The 14,907-nt window shown below is 43.4% G+C and overlaps 2 protein-coding genes across 2 annotated transcripts; both read left to right on the top strand.

Moving 5' to 3' along the window:
- Window positions 1-2: 2 nt before the first annotated feature.
- On the top strand, window positions 3-4,761 carry PIGZ (phosphatidylinositol glycan anchor biosynthesis class Z (Gwada blood group)). The gene is made up of 2 exons (XM_023933108.2): window positions 3-156; window positions 564-4,761. Exons 1-2 carry the CDS (start codon window positions 39-41, stop codon window positions 2,120-2,122), a joined length of 1,677 nt encoding a protein of 558 aa, XP_023788876.2. The 5' UTR covers window positions 3-38; the 3' UTR covers window positions 2,123-4,761.
- Window positions 4,677-8,995, top strand: LOC111933484 (uncharacterized). Its single transcript, XM_023933110.2, has 4 exons — window positions 4,677-5,655; window positions 5,734-5,915; window positions 6,649-6,787; window positions 7,315-8,995. Exons 1-4 carry the CDS (start codon window positions 4,792-4,794, stop codon window positions 7,384-7,386), a joined length of 1,257 nt encoding a protein of 418 aa, XP_023788878.2. The 5' UTR covers window positions 4,677-4,791; the 3' UTR covers window positions 7,387-8,995.
- The last annotated feature ends 5,912 nt before the right edge of the window (window positions 8,996-14,907 follow it).

Here is a 14,907-nt window from a genome sequence, read left to right as displayed (position 1 = left end):
CGCCCCCTGCTGGTGCGGCGTGAGGGGCTGGGGCCGCCATGGTGGCGCGGGCGCTGTGGGCGCTGCTGGCGGCGCTGCGGGCGGGCTGGTGCCTCCTGCCGCAGAGAGGGTACCTGCACCCCGACGAGTTCTTCCAGGCACCCGAGGTCATGGCAGGTAAGGCGTGCGCCCGGGACGGGGTGGCCCCGCACGGGCTCGAGGGGATGCGCAGCGGCGCGGCCACGACCACGGTGTCCCGCATCGCCGGCCAGGCGGGTGTTCTCTGTCACACAGCGAGTCCCGCAAGCCGGGCAGGAGAGGATCAGCAGGGCTGGCCGGGTGGATGGGTTCCTGCTCTGTGCTGTCCACTGCGAGTGGCGCCTCGAACCACACCACTGTGACAGGCATCTCGATGCTTTGTAAAAATGAATGGTACTCTCCTAAAAATGTCAAGGTTGACACTAGTTTCAAAAGTTTAGGAGCTGCTCTGTAGTGTGATACCTCTTATACTAAGTAGTATCCCTCATGCTGAATTAGTGAATAAAATATATTATCTATGTATGTATTTTTCTCTTCCTTTGTAGGAGATATTTTAAACCTACAGGTCTATTATCCATGGGAGTTCCTTTCCAGCTCTCCTTGCAGAACAGTTGTTTTCCCATTAATGACATCAGGAATTACGTACTGGCTGATCAAGTCTTTGCAGCAGTTGGACATATGTTCAAGTTGCATCAACAGCTACACTCTCCTTGTATCTCCTCGCCTGCTCTTTACAATCTTTTCTTTCATACTCGACTATAGTGTTTATCGATTGGCCTCTTTCTGGGGAGCAGATCCGTGGAAAGCGCTGGTACTTCTCGCTGGATCATATGTCACGCTGGTGTTTTATACAAGAACGTTTACCAACACACTCGAAGGACTTCTCTTTGCTCTTCTCATGGTACTGGTTTCTTCAAAGAAGCCTAGTGGCAGCTCAGCAGAGCCTACAAGCAGCTCTCTCATAGGGGTCATAACAACTGCTGGGTTTTTCAACAGGCCAACCTTTCTGGCATTTGCTCTAATGCCCCTGCTTTACTGGGCCGGTTTAATTGTTGACTCTCAGAAGAGCATTAAAACTCTCATAAATCACTTTTTGAAGTTTATCCTATGTGCATGTTTTACCGCTTTTGTTTTCATAACTGCTGACACCTTCTATTTTACCTCCGTGAGCTTAGACAACCTCTACAGCACTAACAAGAGCAGCCTATTTGATGTAATAGTTCAATTACATGACAAAATGGTAGTAACCCCCTTCAATTTTCTCAGCTATAATCTTAATCCTCATAATCTTGCACTGCATGGAACTCACCCGCGAGTTACACATTTTACAGTCAACGGAGTAATGCTGTTTGGGATCTTACATATTCTGGCCATTGGTGCGGGCTTTAAAATGCTAAAGAAATACATCCATCAGTTAATGCTGGTCAGATGGTGCTACCGTGGGCCTCCTGGGTTGTTGTATTCTGAGGGAAGTCCAACACTGCTGCTGTTTTATTTTGTTCCTTTGGCATTTCTCTCTCTGTTCAGTCACCAGGAGCCTCGGTTTCTCATCCCTCTCATCCTGCCATTGGTCCTGCTCAGCGCGTCACCAAACAGAGCTGTAAAATGGAAACTCCTCATTGTTCTGTTCAACCTTCTGGGGGCACTTCTCTTTGGATGTTTACACCAGGGAGGGCTCATTCCCTGTTTGTTTCACTTGGAGCAGCTCATCCATTCTCCAGCGTCCTCAAGCCATCCACGACACTACACTCTGCTCTTTGCGCACACCTACATGCCTCCAAGGTCTCTGCTCAATATCAAGCAGACAGACATGCATGTGGAAATCATTGACATGGCTGGGGCTGGAGAAGAAACCCTTTGCCAGACAGTGGAGCAGCGAGCAAGCAATTCTACCTGCAGTGACTGTCACATCTTTATTGTAATCCCTGGTACAGTCAGAGCCACAATTACAAAATGTGGTGTCTCATTCAAGAACGAGACTTTGATATTTCCTCACTTATCAATGGAAGACCCACCACAAATACCTGTCCTATCCAGTGGAAATTGGAGGAGTCAGTTAGGACTTTACATCCTTGAGCTAAACAGGTTTCATCAGACCCTTTAGGTTTTAGGAGAACAAAGTTTTAGTCTTTTACCTCATTTGGGTGCTGTCTGATGGTGGCGTGAGACGTTCCTCTTTCATGCACCCACCTTTCAGCACCAGCAGTGGTGCTGGGAGCTTTCCAGCATATCTTTATTCCCATTCCTCATGCTCTTAGGGTAGCCAGTTCTGGATATAACCTGCTTAAAATTTGACTTACTCAGCCCTGTGGTGTTTTATATGAACTTTTGTAATTCTCCTGATGAGAGAGGATGAAATCAGAGCCCACCAAAACTGTGATTGAAGCTTAGCTGTTTCCCTGTGAGATTTATTTTTGAAAGCTCTTATAATCTCTGTCAGGGTTTGGGGACTGTGGGGCATTTACTGATAATAGGCATTAATTCAGCTGCTGGAGAGAGGTTACAGGGTTAGACAAAAGCTCATCTGACTCAGTAATCTTTTATTTTATGTTCTTAAAAACTCATTAGACCAGATGGCAGTCACAGTACTATTCCACTGCCTTGGGTGGGTCCGTCTTGAAAAATCCCCAGCACTGATCTGGCAGAATTCTGCTTTAGAACATGGAGGATGCTTCAGCCTAAGTACTTGTGCTAAATCCTAAAATCCAGGCTTTTCCTCTTTAGCCTTCCTTGCCACAGTTCCATCCTCGTGAATGTGCTACTCACGTACCGCCCTGGGCAGCTCGGGAGGGCAGCACTGTGATGGCATTAAGCGTGTGCGGTGTTCCACGGCTGCAGCTCGGGCACTCCTTCCCTTGTGCGCTCCTGCCACTCATCTCGTAGCTGTCTCTGCTCTGTCATGAGTCACCCCGGCAGAACACATGGCAGGTCCTGCGGGAGCTGGATCGAGGAGCTGTGCAGACAAAGTGGGTAACTGGGAGGCATTCAATCCTTTGTGCCATTGGACCAGAAGCACCTCTGAATGGGCTCAGCAAAGCCCTCCACAGTTCTGCTGCCCTGCAGGGAAGGCAGCCTCGAGGGAGGAGCAGCCCCCTCCTAGTGCACTAACTGCTCCCCATTAAATCAGTTCAGTGGGAATGACAGCTCTTATCCTGGCTTTCTGCTGGAGAGCAGTCTCTTTTCAAACTGGACCAACAACTGGGCTTCAGCTGACAATGATGTATATGCTCAACAGCACAGTATGACCTACAGTTTTTGGTTTTGCCTATGTAAACTTCTGGATCCAAAACATCCTGACTTGCACATGCGTTGTAGATCAAGCCTCTCTCTGAAACAAATTTGACACTTCAATTATTTATGCTCACAAAGGTGGTAATGCTTTTGGCAGTTCTTCACCCACAGAACCTTACATAAGGTCTTAAGAGCCAGGTTTTCAACAGTGACAAGAATAATACAGATTGATGCCAGGCTCTAAGGCATAAACTAGGAAAAATGAATGTGTGAATTTGCCTTTCTTTTCCAAACTATAGGTATGGCCTGGATGTTTAGGGAACATAGCTCTTGTTCTCTTGTAAAGCATTTTGCCATGTGTTCTCTGTATGTTCATCCCACATCCTTCATTCCTCACTGCTGGCCTGTCTGTAAATTAAAGGTGTTTGGGGGGAGGCAGGGAGAGAGAGAGAGAGAGAGAGAGAGAGAGAGAGAGAGAGAGAGAACGTGCCTGTGTGTACTGGTGACTCACAAAGTAGTGTAAGTAGTTGTGAAAGCATCATGACAGCAAATGTATTTTCCAAGTTATTTTTCTTCTTGCTCTCTTACACTGGGATGACACAACCATGTGCCACAGCTGGTACTCCATGCCCTGCTTCTCATTTTCAGCTTGCTTAACTTAAATCCTGAACATTACTTTTGTAAAACTTACGAATTTTGGCAGTCTGAGTGGGGTACATCTTGAAATTCTCTGGGGATGTAACGGAGCACCAGTCCCATGGGATGATGACTTCTCTACCACTGCACAGGTAACCCGCAGAGAGCCAGCAAGAGAAACTGGACTACAAATACCAGCTCAGATTAACAACATACTGCTTTTGTCTTTCCAGCCAGACTTTTGAATTTACACTGTAGTCGGTTTCTCCATCCATGCACACCTGTCTTTGTTGCTGGAGGTATAATTTTACCAGCAATGCAGGAAACTGTATCAAAATACAACGTTCTTCTCAGCTGCGATGATACAAGGAATGGAAATGACCCTCCCCAGTTAACTGAACCTCTACTCAGCTGGACCAGTGAAACATGCTCTGAAGGAAGGTTAATTGCTGTCACGTTGTAGATGTCATCAGATACAGCATCTTAAGCAAACCTGCCCAACGCATTACATGTGATGGATGCATCCTTTTCCATTATGTATCTGTATTTCCATTTATATGTAGGGTGGTTCTAGTGGTCATCTTTTTTCCCTGTAAACCCTTCTTGCTACAATAGACTTCAGGTGTGCTTTTAGGATAGCTACTGAATCCCTTTTGCCTCCTGTAAGATATCCATTATCCTGTCCATCGTCAACACTTAAAACCCTTTTTGTAACAAAACTGTATCAAATATAGAATATTACTCCTGTATACACAGACATTGTTACAGGTACTCCCGTAAGAACTGTGATTTTATTTCAAGTTTCTTATTGAGCATTTAAAGTGACAACCTTCACAGCATTGTAGGTGATTATAAAGTGAGTCTGCTTGTTCCTGAGAACCGTGGAACGTGTATACTGTCTCTGAAATGGAAATCCATGAAACCGATGAGAAGCAGCTTCCCGTGTTCATACTTTCCCGAGGAGTCGCTCCAGGCCATGCGATATGGAACGCACCGTCCAGTCCGCAGCTCGCCATCAGCCCGGGCACCGCCCGGGGTCCTTCACCCGCCGGTTCCAACGCGCTCCGTGCGCTCGTCGCAGGGAAGCGGCGGCGGTTCCCGTCTCCTCCCAGGCGCTGTCCGCAGCTGCCTCCCGCTCGAAGCTGCGATCACGGCGCTGATCCGGGGCGGCCGCCGCGGCCCGGCCCGCGCGGCCACGGCCACCCCCGCGCGCGGGCGCCGTCCTTGAGCTCGGCGAGGAAGGCGTCGCGCAGGCGAAGCAGGCGCGGGGCCAGGTCGCGCTGGCCGCGGGTGAGGGCGGTGGCGGTGAGCCGGGCGGCAGCGCGGATGGGCCGCGACTCCGACAGCCGCTCCACGAGCCGCGGACTGGAGAGCAGCAGCAGCAGAGCCCGCAGCAGCGCCATGGCCGCCGCTCTCGCGAGACAACGCGCCCAGCGCCCCCACAAGCGGGGTGCCGCGCAGCTCTCGCGACAGGTGCTGCACACCACTCCCCGACTTCCGCCGCGCTCGCGAGAGTCGCGTACCGGCTCGCCATTGGCTGCGCGCCCGGCGGCCGCGGGGCGCATGCGCGGAGCGCGGGAAGGTGCTGAGGAGCGGTTGGGTTGGGTGTTCGTTCTGTGCCGTGCCGTGCCGTGCCGTGCCGTGCCTTGCCTTGCCTTGTCGGCCTCGGCCGGGCCGGGCAGAGCGGCCATGAGCTCCGGCGGGACGCTAAGCATCCTGCGCAGCGATTCCTACGCCGAACTCAGCCAGTACCGGGACCAGCATTTCCGGGTGAGCCGGGGGCGGGCGCCGCGCAGTCCGGCCGGGCCGGGCCGGACCGTGAGGTAACGCTGTGTCCTTGCGGCCCAGGGGACGCGGTACGACCAGGAGCGGCTGCTGCGGAAGAGCTGCACACTGTACGTGGGGAACCTCTCCTTCTACACCACGGAGGAGCAGATCCACGAGCTCTTCGGCAAAAGCGGCGACATCAAGAAGGTCATCATGGGGCTGGACAAAGTGAAGAAAACCGCTTGCGGCTTCTGCTTCGTGGAGTATCCTTGTGCGAGGCGACAGGAGCGGTCAGGGTGTGGGTGAACTGCTCTCTATTGCGGTCTCTGAGTCACGGGGGGGTTCTCCGAGGGTAAAATTAATCCTTTGCTAAAGCGTCTGTGGGAGACCGTGGCGAGAGAGAGCAATGCTGGGCTCACGGTTGGACTTGATCTTACAGGTCTTTTCCAACCGTGATTCTAGAATATACATTGCATGTCGAGCAGGGTTAGCAGATTGCTTTCATTTTGATACTTTAACCCAGATATCTTTTAGGTATTTGACCTCTGTAGTAAATTCGTATGCACCATACCAGGATAAAAAAGGTCTCTCTTTTCGTACAAATGCACATGTAAAGTTTCTGTTGGCTTCTTTCATCCCTAACGTGTGACTTCATTATGTGCACGTTTCTGAGGATCATTCTGTTACTGGTTTCAGTAAACTCATCAGAAAGGTGAAAGTTTGCAGCAAGAACGGAGCATGCCTGGGGCTTCCCACTTGGTAGTAGTAGAGCTTTGTTCTGTAACATGTCAGCATGATTGACAAACTTAATCCAATGTCTGTATTTTTAATGCTTGAATTGCTGCATGTTCCTCCCTTTTACTAGCACTTTTCTTAGCAAGTGTAGCTTCATAAAGGTGGTTCAAGCAAAGACTTGGTTTTGTAGCCCATTTGATATTGTTCTTTTTCCCATGTGGTGAAAATAGAAGTCCATTTTTTCATTAACTTATTCCTAAGGTATTATGCCAGAGGAGATGCTGAAAATGCAATGCGATACATCAATGGGACCAGACTTGATGACAGGATCATAAGGACAGACTGGGATGCAGGATTTAAGGAGGGTAGGCAGTATGGCCGTGGAAGATCAGGGGGACAGGTAGGTTGTCATACAGCCTGGGATTTTAAGGGAATGGTGACTTTGCCAAATTTTTTTGTTTTGAAGGAACACAGAATAATTTCAGAAATAGCAGCTTAGGAGTCATTGTTGAAGGTAACAATGGAAGACCAAATTTCACTAAAAGTACTTGCAGAAACAGCTCTTGGCTGCCTGGGGAGATAATGCTTTTAAGTAAGCCCAGAAAATGTAAGGGGCTGTCAGGAGCACACAGGACAGCAGGAGGCTTACCCCAAGTGGAGCAGGTGGCAGTGACTTGTACTGCCAAAGCCCAAGGCTGGCCATCCTTGCTTGTGCTGTGTTGATTAGAGAGTCCCCAGACACAAGGAAAGAGGAGGTTGTTTTATGCTGTTTTGGGTTTCTGCATGATGCACTTCACCTTCTGGTTGGTCAGTCAGCTCCATGTGGCCACTTAGTGTTGTGATGTCAATATGATTGTATTCTGATGGCATAACAATTATTGAGAAACTGTTTTTCCTTGTCTTTTCTGGGCTTCCCTCCTTCCTTAGGTCCGAGATGAGTATCGGCAGGACTATGATGCTGGAAGAGGTGGCTATGGCAAAACTGTTCAGTGCCAGTGACTCCTCAGCTTCACAAGAGAACCAAATTTGCATTGTAAATGTCCCCAGGCACAAAGCAGGTCTGTTGCACACGATCCACAGAAACTCCTATCCACATTCCTGTGATCACATCCTATGTTCAATACCTCTTCTGTTTTAATACCAGGATCCAAAGCATTGCAGAGAACCTGCGAGCAAGGCTTTAAGCATTAGAAAGCTGAGGCTTTGGTCTCGAAATGCTGCTATAACTTACTGAAATGAGCAAAAAAGTAACATTATGGTGCTTTTTTTTTCCTCTGGCAAAACTTGATTATTCTACTGGGTTTTGTTTACATTGGTTTCACAAGGTGGTCAGCAGTGATAAAGGATGATTCATGGATGTTTCACAGATAAAGGCAAAAGGCAAAGAGCTTGAAAAGAAAGTGGAATGTCCAGGGAAATTTTTTAATTTCTAGGGAAAACTTTTAAGTTGCAGATTTTCTGGGGTTACTGGGCTAGCATCCCTTTTTGCTGGTGCTGTTCCTAGAACATTTACATGAACAGTCATAATAAAACAAATCAGATTGAGTTCAGGAATCGCGAAGTGAGAAGCAACCGAGCAGAGAGCCCACAGCAGACCTCTGCTGTCTTCTACAAAGGATAATTGTGACTGCATGACAAGAGAAGAGCAAATAAAAGAATTAAGTACAATTATCTCACAGTTTGAGTATTAGTATTTTATCCCATCTGGTAGCTCTCTACAGCCTTAATATTTGAGGGCAGTATCTTCCCTGTGCCTGTAAGAGTTGCATGAAGCCAAGTTACCCCCAAAAGCTGTTTGAGGAACTGAATTTATACTGAGAAAGTTTCTTCCCAAAATAGGTTTTCTATTTGAGAAGTTATATTTCAGACAACTTAAAAATAGAAACAGAAGAGCTTTGGGAGGAGCCTTGCTTTCTACCGAGCACGTGGTAAGAATAGTAAAAGAATTTCAGGATTGTGTGGCTTGTTGTGTGTTGGTTTTTCTCCTTCCCCACTGGATCCTGTTCATACTGCTTGTTGATGTGATGGAATTTTGATGTACTGCAGACATTGGTTTAAAAAAATGTGATCCCAAGATCAATCAGATTGACCTGCTGAAAAAAAATAATTTAAAAAGAACTGTTGCAGGGCTTTGGAATTTCTTCATGGACTTTGGAGTTCCATGCAAGTGGCAATTACTAAGGTTTTGTGCAAATACTTTGTAGCCCATGACTCCTTATAGACTTTCAAAGGTGTGCAAAAGTTGATTTTTACTCATTGAAGTAGGAAGTTGTAGGAAATTTTGAATTGTTTCTTGCATACAGTTTATCACAACTGTTACTGTAAATTGGAAGACGAGTGACATTGAACAACTCCTTAGGAAATGTGGGTTTGAGGTTTTTTGGCATGTAGAGTAAAACTAGACTTTTGGGATCACTTGGTGCTGGTCTGCAAATAAGCTTTGAACAAAGTTACCTTTTCCAATATAGTACATTTGATGATGAGTTTACAGTCTGTAATCTGCTCTAGGACACTGCTGAAGTTATTTTTCATTGTATCAGTTTTGTATAAAAAATGTTACCAAAAACTCTAAAGTCACTTTCTTTTAAATAAAGCGGCAATATGAAAATGGTTTGTTGCTGTTTTCAGACTCTTGGTCACATCCTTTGTTTTAGTCTCTTTTAAGATGAAAGGAATGAATATTCTTTTCCTTTGACTGGATTTTCAGTCTTGTTCTGTTCTTACCTGGATTCTGAAAGGTATTTGGTTAATGCTCTTTATTCTGGTGTGAATTTCATTGGATTACAGGACAGAAATTGTTTATTGATAGTGAAGCAAATGTGAAAGTCTTCAATGTGTAAGAAGTGATCTTCAAGGTGACCTTCCTTACAAAAATGAGGTTTAAAATTATTTTTTATTGTAAGTACTGTCAGTACTTCTCAAAAAGTCATTCTCAAGTGAGATGAAGGTGGTAATAATATTGTCACAACCATCACTGTTCTTTGCTGCTTATATGAATAGGTCTGTAAAGAGTATGTTTTAAAGTGAGATTTTCTGTTTTGAGAGATACCAATCACAGTGGGATTTAAAAACGTGATACGTCATGTGAACTCTTAGAATCTCAAAAGTTCATATAAAGGAAATTGAACGTAGTTTGATTGTTGCCTTCCCGATTGAAATTGGATCTGCTGAACCTAGTGCTTGGTGAAAGGAGCTGAATCAAGTCCTTGACAGTTCTCTGGGGACTTCTTCAGCTTTCTGACATGCTGGTGCATTGTGATTAGGTTGTCTTGAGAAGACAGAATTTCACATGCTTCTTGGACAAGCTACTTCATTACAATTATAAACACTTCCATGAAAGTTCAAGCTCTGGGTTAGTGTTTCTGAGTACTTGTTCATCATAATTAGCTACTTTTATGGAATTGTATTCAGAAAAAAAAATCCAGCAGCAAAAAATATGAGTGGAAACTTAGATATGCCTTGATGAAAGGGAGGCTGTTAGAAATTAAAGCAGTGACAGCTTCAGTCTCTCTCTGACTAGTGCAGATTTACATGCCACTCTTAGGCAGCAATGGCTGCAAATAAGATTTCTATTCACAGTATTTGAGTCTTGGTATTGCAGGGTAAATAAATGGAGTGTAAAAGCATTAGAGACATTTGTTTTCAGTGACTGAAAGAATAATCCTGTTAGCAGTGTCTCACTGCAGGCTCATTCCAAGGTGGTCTGTGTGTTAGGTTACTTCACTGCCCCGTGCAGCAAACAAGTTCCTGCTCAGGTTGGTGCAGGCACAACTACTGTTGATGTTAATGATCCTTTCTACACAGACAATTAAAAAAAAATGCTGAAACTGTTTAAGGTAATATCCAGCACCTCATCTTCTGCATCTTACCACATTAGGCTTCATTTGAAGGAAAAAAATGAGAACTACTAAAATTGACATGGTTTGTTCGTGGTTTCATCTCTAAAGAAAAGACAATCTTAGTCAAAGTAATGCAGTCCACAGGGACTGACCTGCTCATAAACTCTTGTCTATTTGAGTTTGTAAAGCACAGGTTGTACCTTATGCCAGAGCATATAAATAAAGACAAATTAGGGTGTGCAGTTTTCTTTGCACTCTCAGGTTTCTGCTCCTAGCTGAAGCTTTCAGGTAAGTTTGGTACTTTCGGGTAAGTCTCGGGCCTTACTGCTGTAAGTGGTGTTTTTCAAAAAGTTGGTGGAGAAGTGTCCTGGGCTTCAAAACATTGTGTTTCTGAATCCATGAAATGGTAGTATTTGTACATTAAGACTGTGTAACTGCACAAAGATATGAAGTATATTGCACCCCTGCCAGTGGAGGACAGAGTTACATGACAAGAAAGTTTGCTGATCTTGAGAAACTCCTTTTCTTGAGAAAGCAGGAGAGATCAGTTATTGTGTCAGGGTTCCACAATTTTTGAGGATGACCTTCCTGCCACTCTGCTTCCCAATCTGTTTTCTGAGACAAAGATGTGCTTCACTTCACTGAGGTAATATTATTCTCCAAGGTTACTTTAGCTTCCACCTTTCCACCTGGAGGCCATTTGAGTGTCTGTTTGGGTTCTTCACAGAAGGATAGATAGATAGATAGATAGATAGATAGATACATACATACATACATACATACATACATACATACATAAATACCAAGCCAAACCAGTGAGTTCAGATGTGAGGTGATGTTTCCTTTAGCAGGAGGATGAAGTTGATGAAGTTTGAGTGTGGAGCACCCGAGGGGGAGCACAGGTGAGGTGTCCCTGGCCCTAGTCTAGGCAAAGCTAATTGTTTCTGCCCTGACAAGAAAAATTGCCGCTGTTCCAGAAGCTGTATGAGTCAGGATTTCAGGCTCATCAGAAAACACTCCATCAAAACATTCCATCAAAAAACAGTGTGAATTAAGTTTTACTCAGTTAATGACTGAGAACACATCTTTTTTGTGTGCCTTGATGAGGATATTTGTGAAAACAAGACTATATATTAAATAATTTTGTTTGGTTTAATTTATTAATTAGAGCTATTTCTGACTTCCTTTTCAATGTGGGCCATCTATTCTTCTGGCACTGATGTGTTTGCAGTAGAATGGTATTGAACCATAATTTTTATTTTTTGAGGTGTAATTAAAAGATATTTTCTCAAAACATAATTTGAAAACAAATGGAAATAAGATGAGCTATTTTGCTGTTTATCCCGTTGCATGCAAGATAAATATCAGAATAAATTAGCCTAATTGAGTCAGCTTGTCCTTGTGTTTCTGGACAATGAAGCTTTTCCCTTCTCTACCAATCTCTTCCTGGAAGCAACAAAGTGCAAAGAAAATTCTAATCTTCTAGTTAGATTATGTTGAATGTTAATAATATATATTTGTATTATTATAGTTGTACATCTGAAGCTCATATATGCTTCATTATTTTGCATCAGATTTCATTAGATTGTTTCAATTTTCTGACTTTATTACTTTAAAATAATGCTCCTATTGTTTTATACTTTGTGTCTTCATTTTTATGGGGAATTTTCCTGTTTTGAAAATTGTTGCTACTCTGTTCAGATTAATTGATTATAAGTTGGTGCTTTTTGTTTTGTATTTGATCTTCTGCAATATCATTGTTGCACATCTTATATTACTTTTTTGAAGACAAAAGTCCTGTCAGCTGGTCCTGCTGCCACAAGATGTCGTGAGAAGCCGTGTCTGGCTCCTGGATGACTGGGGGCTGCCAGGATTCTCAGTCAGCTGAGGAGCTGTTCTGGAAGGAACAATGTGTTCTGAAAGTGCCTCATTTCACTGTACAGCTAGGTCAGTGTCTGTGTTTCTTGAAGAAACTCTTGCATGTTAGAATTCTGCTTGAAACAAAAGTGTCTGGTGACTGATTAAGCAGTCTTCTACGTGGCTTGAAGCAGTAGAGTTAGGAGTGCCTTAGGGTTGCTGATGTGTAGGATGCTTCACAGCACCAAGCACTGTAGAACTGAAAGATTGTGCAGCCTGGCAAAGGACTGGCTTGTGGTTTGGGTTTTATAGGGCTTTTTTCCCCTTTCTGAATTTATTCCATTAAGAAGAGGAAAATGTTTCCATGAACTGGAAAGAACTTTGCTTCTGCTATAAATTCCCAGCTAAATTTGCTGTTTGGAATCTACATATTAATGTGAAAAGCCTTCAAGCAGTGATCTTACAAAGCTCCATCCTGCACAGAGGAGGTGTGTGCTGGTGACTGAGCTTGCCAGGAGGAGATTCAGCAGAGATTTTTTTTTAAGTGACTCAGATCTCTCACACTTACTCTGCGAGTCATGGTGGTTGTTTTGATGAATTGTTTTATAGGATGCTTTCCTGGAAGGAACATAATTTTATCTCTCATGGAGTGCAGTGAGATTTGTGTGCATAGTGCTAAAGTACTAAATGTTTTAAAATGAACTTTGTCTACTTATTTCTCCATAAATTAAACATGTAATATGGTGGCATACCGGAGAATTCTTGAAAGGCCTTTTGCAGCAGCACTGACTCCTGAGTTGTATGTCAAAGCAAGTTAGGAAAGCTGAGCAAAACAGTGTCACAAAAAGTAATTAGAGCATTTTGAAAGAGATTCCAAAAGTTCCTCAGGATAATTGTCCATAATCGCGTGCAGGAAAGAATTTTTCTCAGAATCCAAGGCCACGCTGACCAGCAAATATTACTTTGTTTACAGAGTTTGACAGGAAAGACATTGCTTCAGAAAAGTGCAGAAACCTGGAAGGATATGAAAAGTGAGGGAAGATTCCAGCTAATTTGTCGGTAATTCAAGTTCTAGACACAAAATGGTCATCAAGGCAAAATTAAACATTAAAACAGTCGCAGAAGCCTGAATAAATATGTGGTGTCCATCAACACCACGTATGTCCTGGATACGGTGTTGATTCTGTGTTTAATCATAAGTTTTCCCCTAAAGATGTTTAATTGAACTTAGACATGACTCATTCCCTGTTAGAAAACAAGTCGCTTTGATGTCTGTGAAGGAGTGGTGCTGTTCCTCGTGCTCTGCGAATTGTCCTGGCTGGGCCAAGTGCTGGGCAGGCTGGAGTTTTCCCTGAGCAGTGGCAAACCCTCCAAGGTAATTAATGATTCCCAGACACAGAGTTGTCCTGAGAGAGGTGAAAACATATGCAAAGCTGAATGCTGCAAGTGCCAAAGCTTTCAGATGCTCAGGGCTGTGATGGGCCCTGACAGTGGAGTTGACTGGGCAGCACTGCAGAGAGCTGGTTTGCACTGGATGTTTACAGATCTGTCCATACGAATTTCAGTCTGGATTGAACTTAATATGAGAGTACTGGATTCTGTATTTCAGGTTTTTGATATTTTATATTTAATAGATTTTAAGTGAATATGTTCGTACACATAAAATGCAGAATTGCCTCTCAGTATGAAAAATTGCTTTTTCATAGTATTAGCCAGGATCTTATACTGGGCTATGCAATTTAACAAGGAAGTTCTCCTCTCTTAGCTGCTCACAATCCTAGTAAATTATCTTCTTTGTGGTTTGCAAATACACAATACCTGAACAAAATCAAGTGTAAGTATAGTGTAATAAGGCTTTTTTTAAAAGCAAATTTTAATTTATTTTTAAAATTCTAAGGTGTAATTGATTTTCTAGTTTAGAAAGCATATAATAAAAATGTATTTTGTGTTAATATTTTAAAATAATTCATTATTTTTAAACATTTTTTATTGCTGAATATGTTGTTGCCAGAACTTCTATCAGTGACAGTGTAACTTACAGTAGAGATGTGAGAGACTGAAATTGAAAAGGAATAGTGGTGACAAAAGCTAGAGGTAAAGCATCAATTTCTATTCGTCCTTCCTTTTAAATGGAGGAAAGGTGTTCTGCATTTGTAAGGATTACATTGTTGCTTTTCAGACATGTCTCAAAGATGAGTATTGAAAGAGGGAAGGTATAAAACATCATTATGTCATTAGGAATTCTAGTTCCATTCAAATAGGAAATGTTCTATTTGTGATCATTAAAAAAAGCCCTCAGGTCATGAACAGTATTTCAATTTGTTGAGAAAAATGTCAGAATAGTTTCCCAAAAGTCTGTACAAAATGAATGCTCCTTTTGAAGCCTTTATTCATTCAGTTTCTGTGGACATTTAAAAAATCACTGAAGAATTAATCAAAGCTATGTGTGGAATTACATAAAGCCCCCTCTGTGAAATTCCAGTGTTTCTTAGAGTATTCACAGCTTAGTTTTTGGGTGAAATAACTGTTGATTTCAGTGGGCCTAAACTTCTTAGTTGAATATACCAAAAGGAGGACCCACTTTTCCTTTGATTTTCTTTAGGTTGTGTGAAGAATTAATTCAGAGACCTTCATGCATTACTGGGTATAGGCCAGGGAAGAGAATGGGGGACAGAATTTTTGCTGCTATATGGGGGACAGTTTTTTAAGAGAAAAGGATCTCAGTTTCTAGATTTGAGTGGCATTAGAATATTTTTGCTAAGTGTGCTGAGCACTCGAACTTCTGAAACTTCGCATATGTGAGGTTGTTTTCTTTAGAAACAAA

Source organism: Cyanistes caeruleus, chromosome 10 (assembly GCF_971803275.1).
Source record: "Cyanistes caeruleus chromosome 10, bCyaCae1.hap1.1, whole genome shotgun sequence".
Classification (NCBI taxonomy): domain Eukaryota; kingdom Metazoa; phylum Chordata; class Aves; order Passeriformes; family Paridae; genus Cyanistes; species Cyanistes caeruleus.
Note: the sequence above shows the minus strand (reverse complement) of the source record. Positions and strands in the feature narration are given on the sequence as shown.

Coding starts and splice junctions, on each gene's coding strand:
- LOC111933484 (XM_023933110.2), top strand. CDS start 4,792: ATGGAAATCCATGAAACCGATGAGAAGCAGCTTCCCGTGTTCATACTT. Junction 5,656..5,733: donor ACCGGGACCAGCATTTCCGG/GTGAGCCGGGGG, acceptor CTTGCGGCCCAG/GGGACGCGGTACGACCAGGA. Junction 5,916..6,648: donor TGCGGCTTCTGCTTCGTGGA/GTATCCTTGTGC, acceptor CTTATTCCTAAG/GTATTATGCCAGAGGAGATG.
- PIGZ (XM_023933108.2), top strand. CDS start 39: ATGGTGGCGCGGGCGCTGTGGGCGCTGCTGGCGGCGCTGCGGGCGGGC. Junction 157..563: donor GGCACCCGAGGTCATGGCAG/GTAAGGCGTGCG, acceptor CTTCCTTTGTAG/GAGATATTTTAAACCTACAG.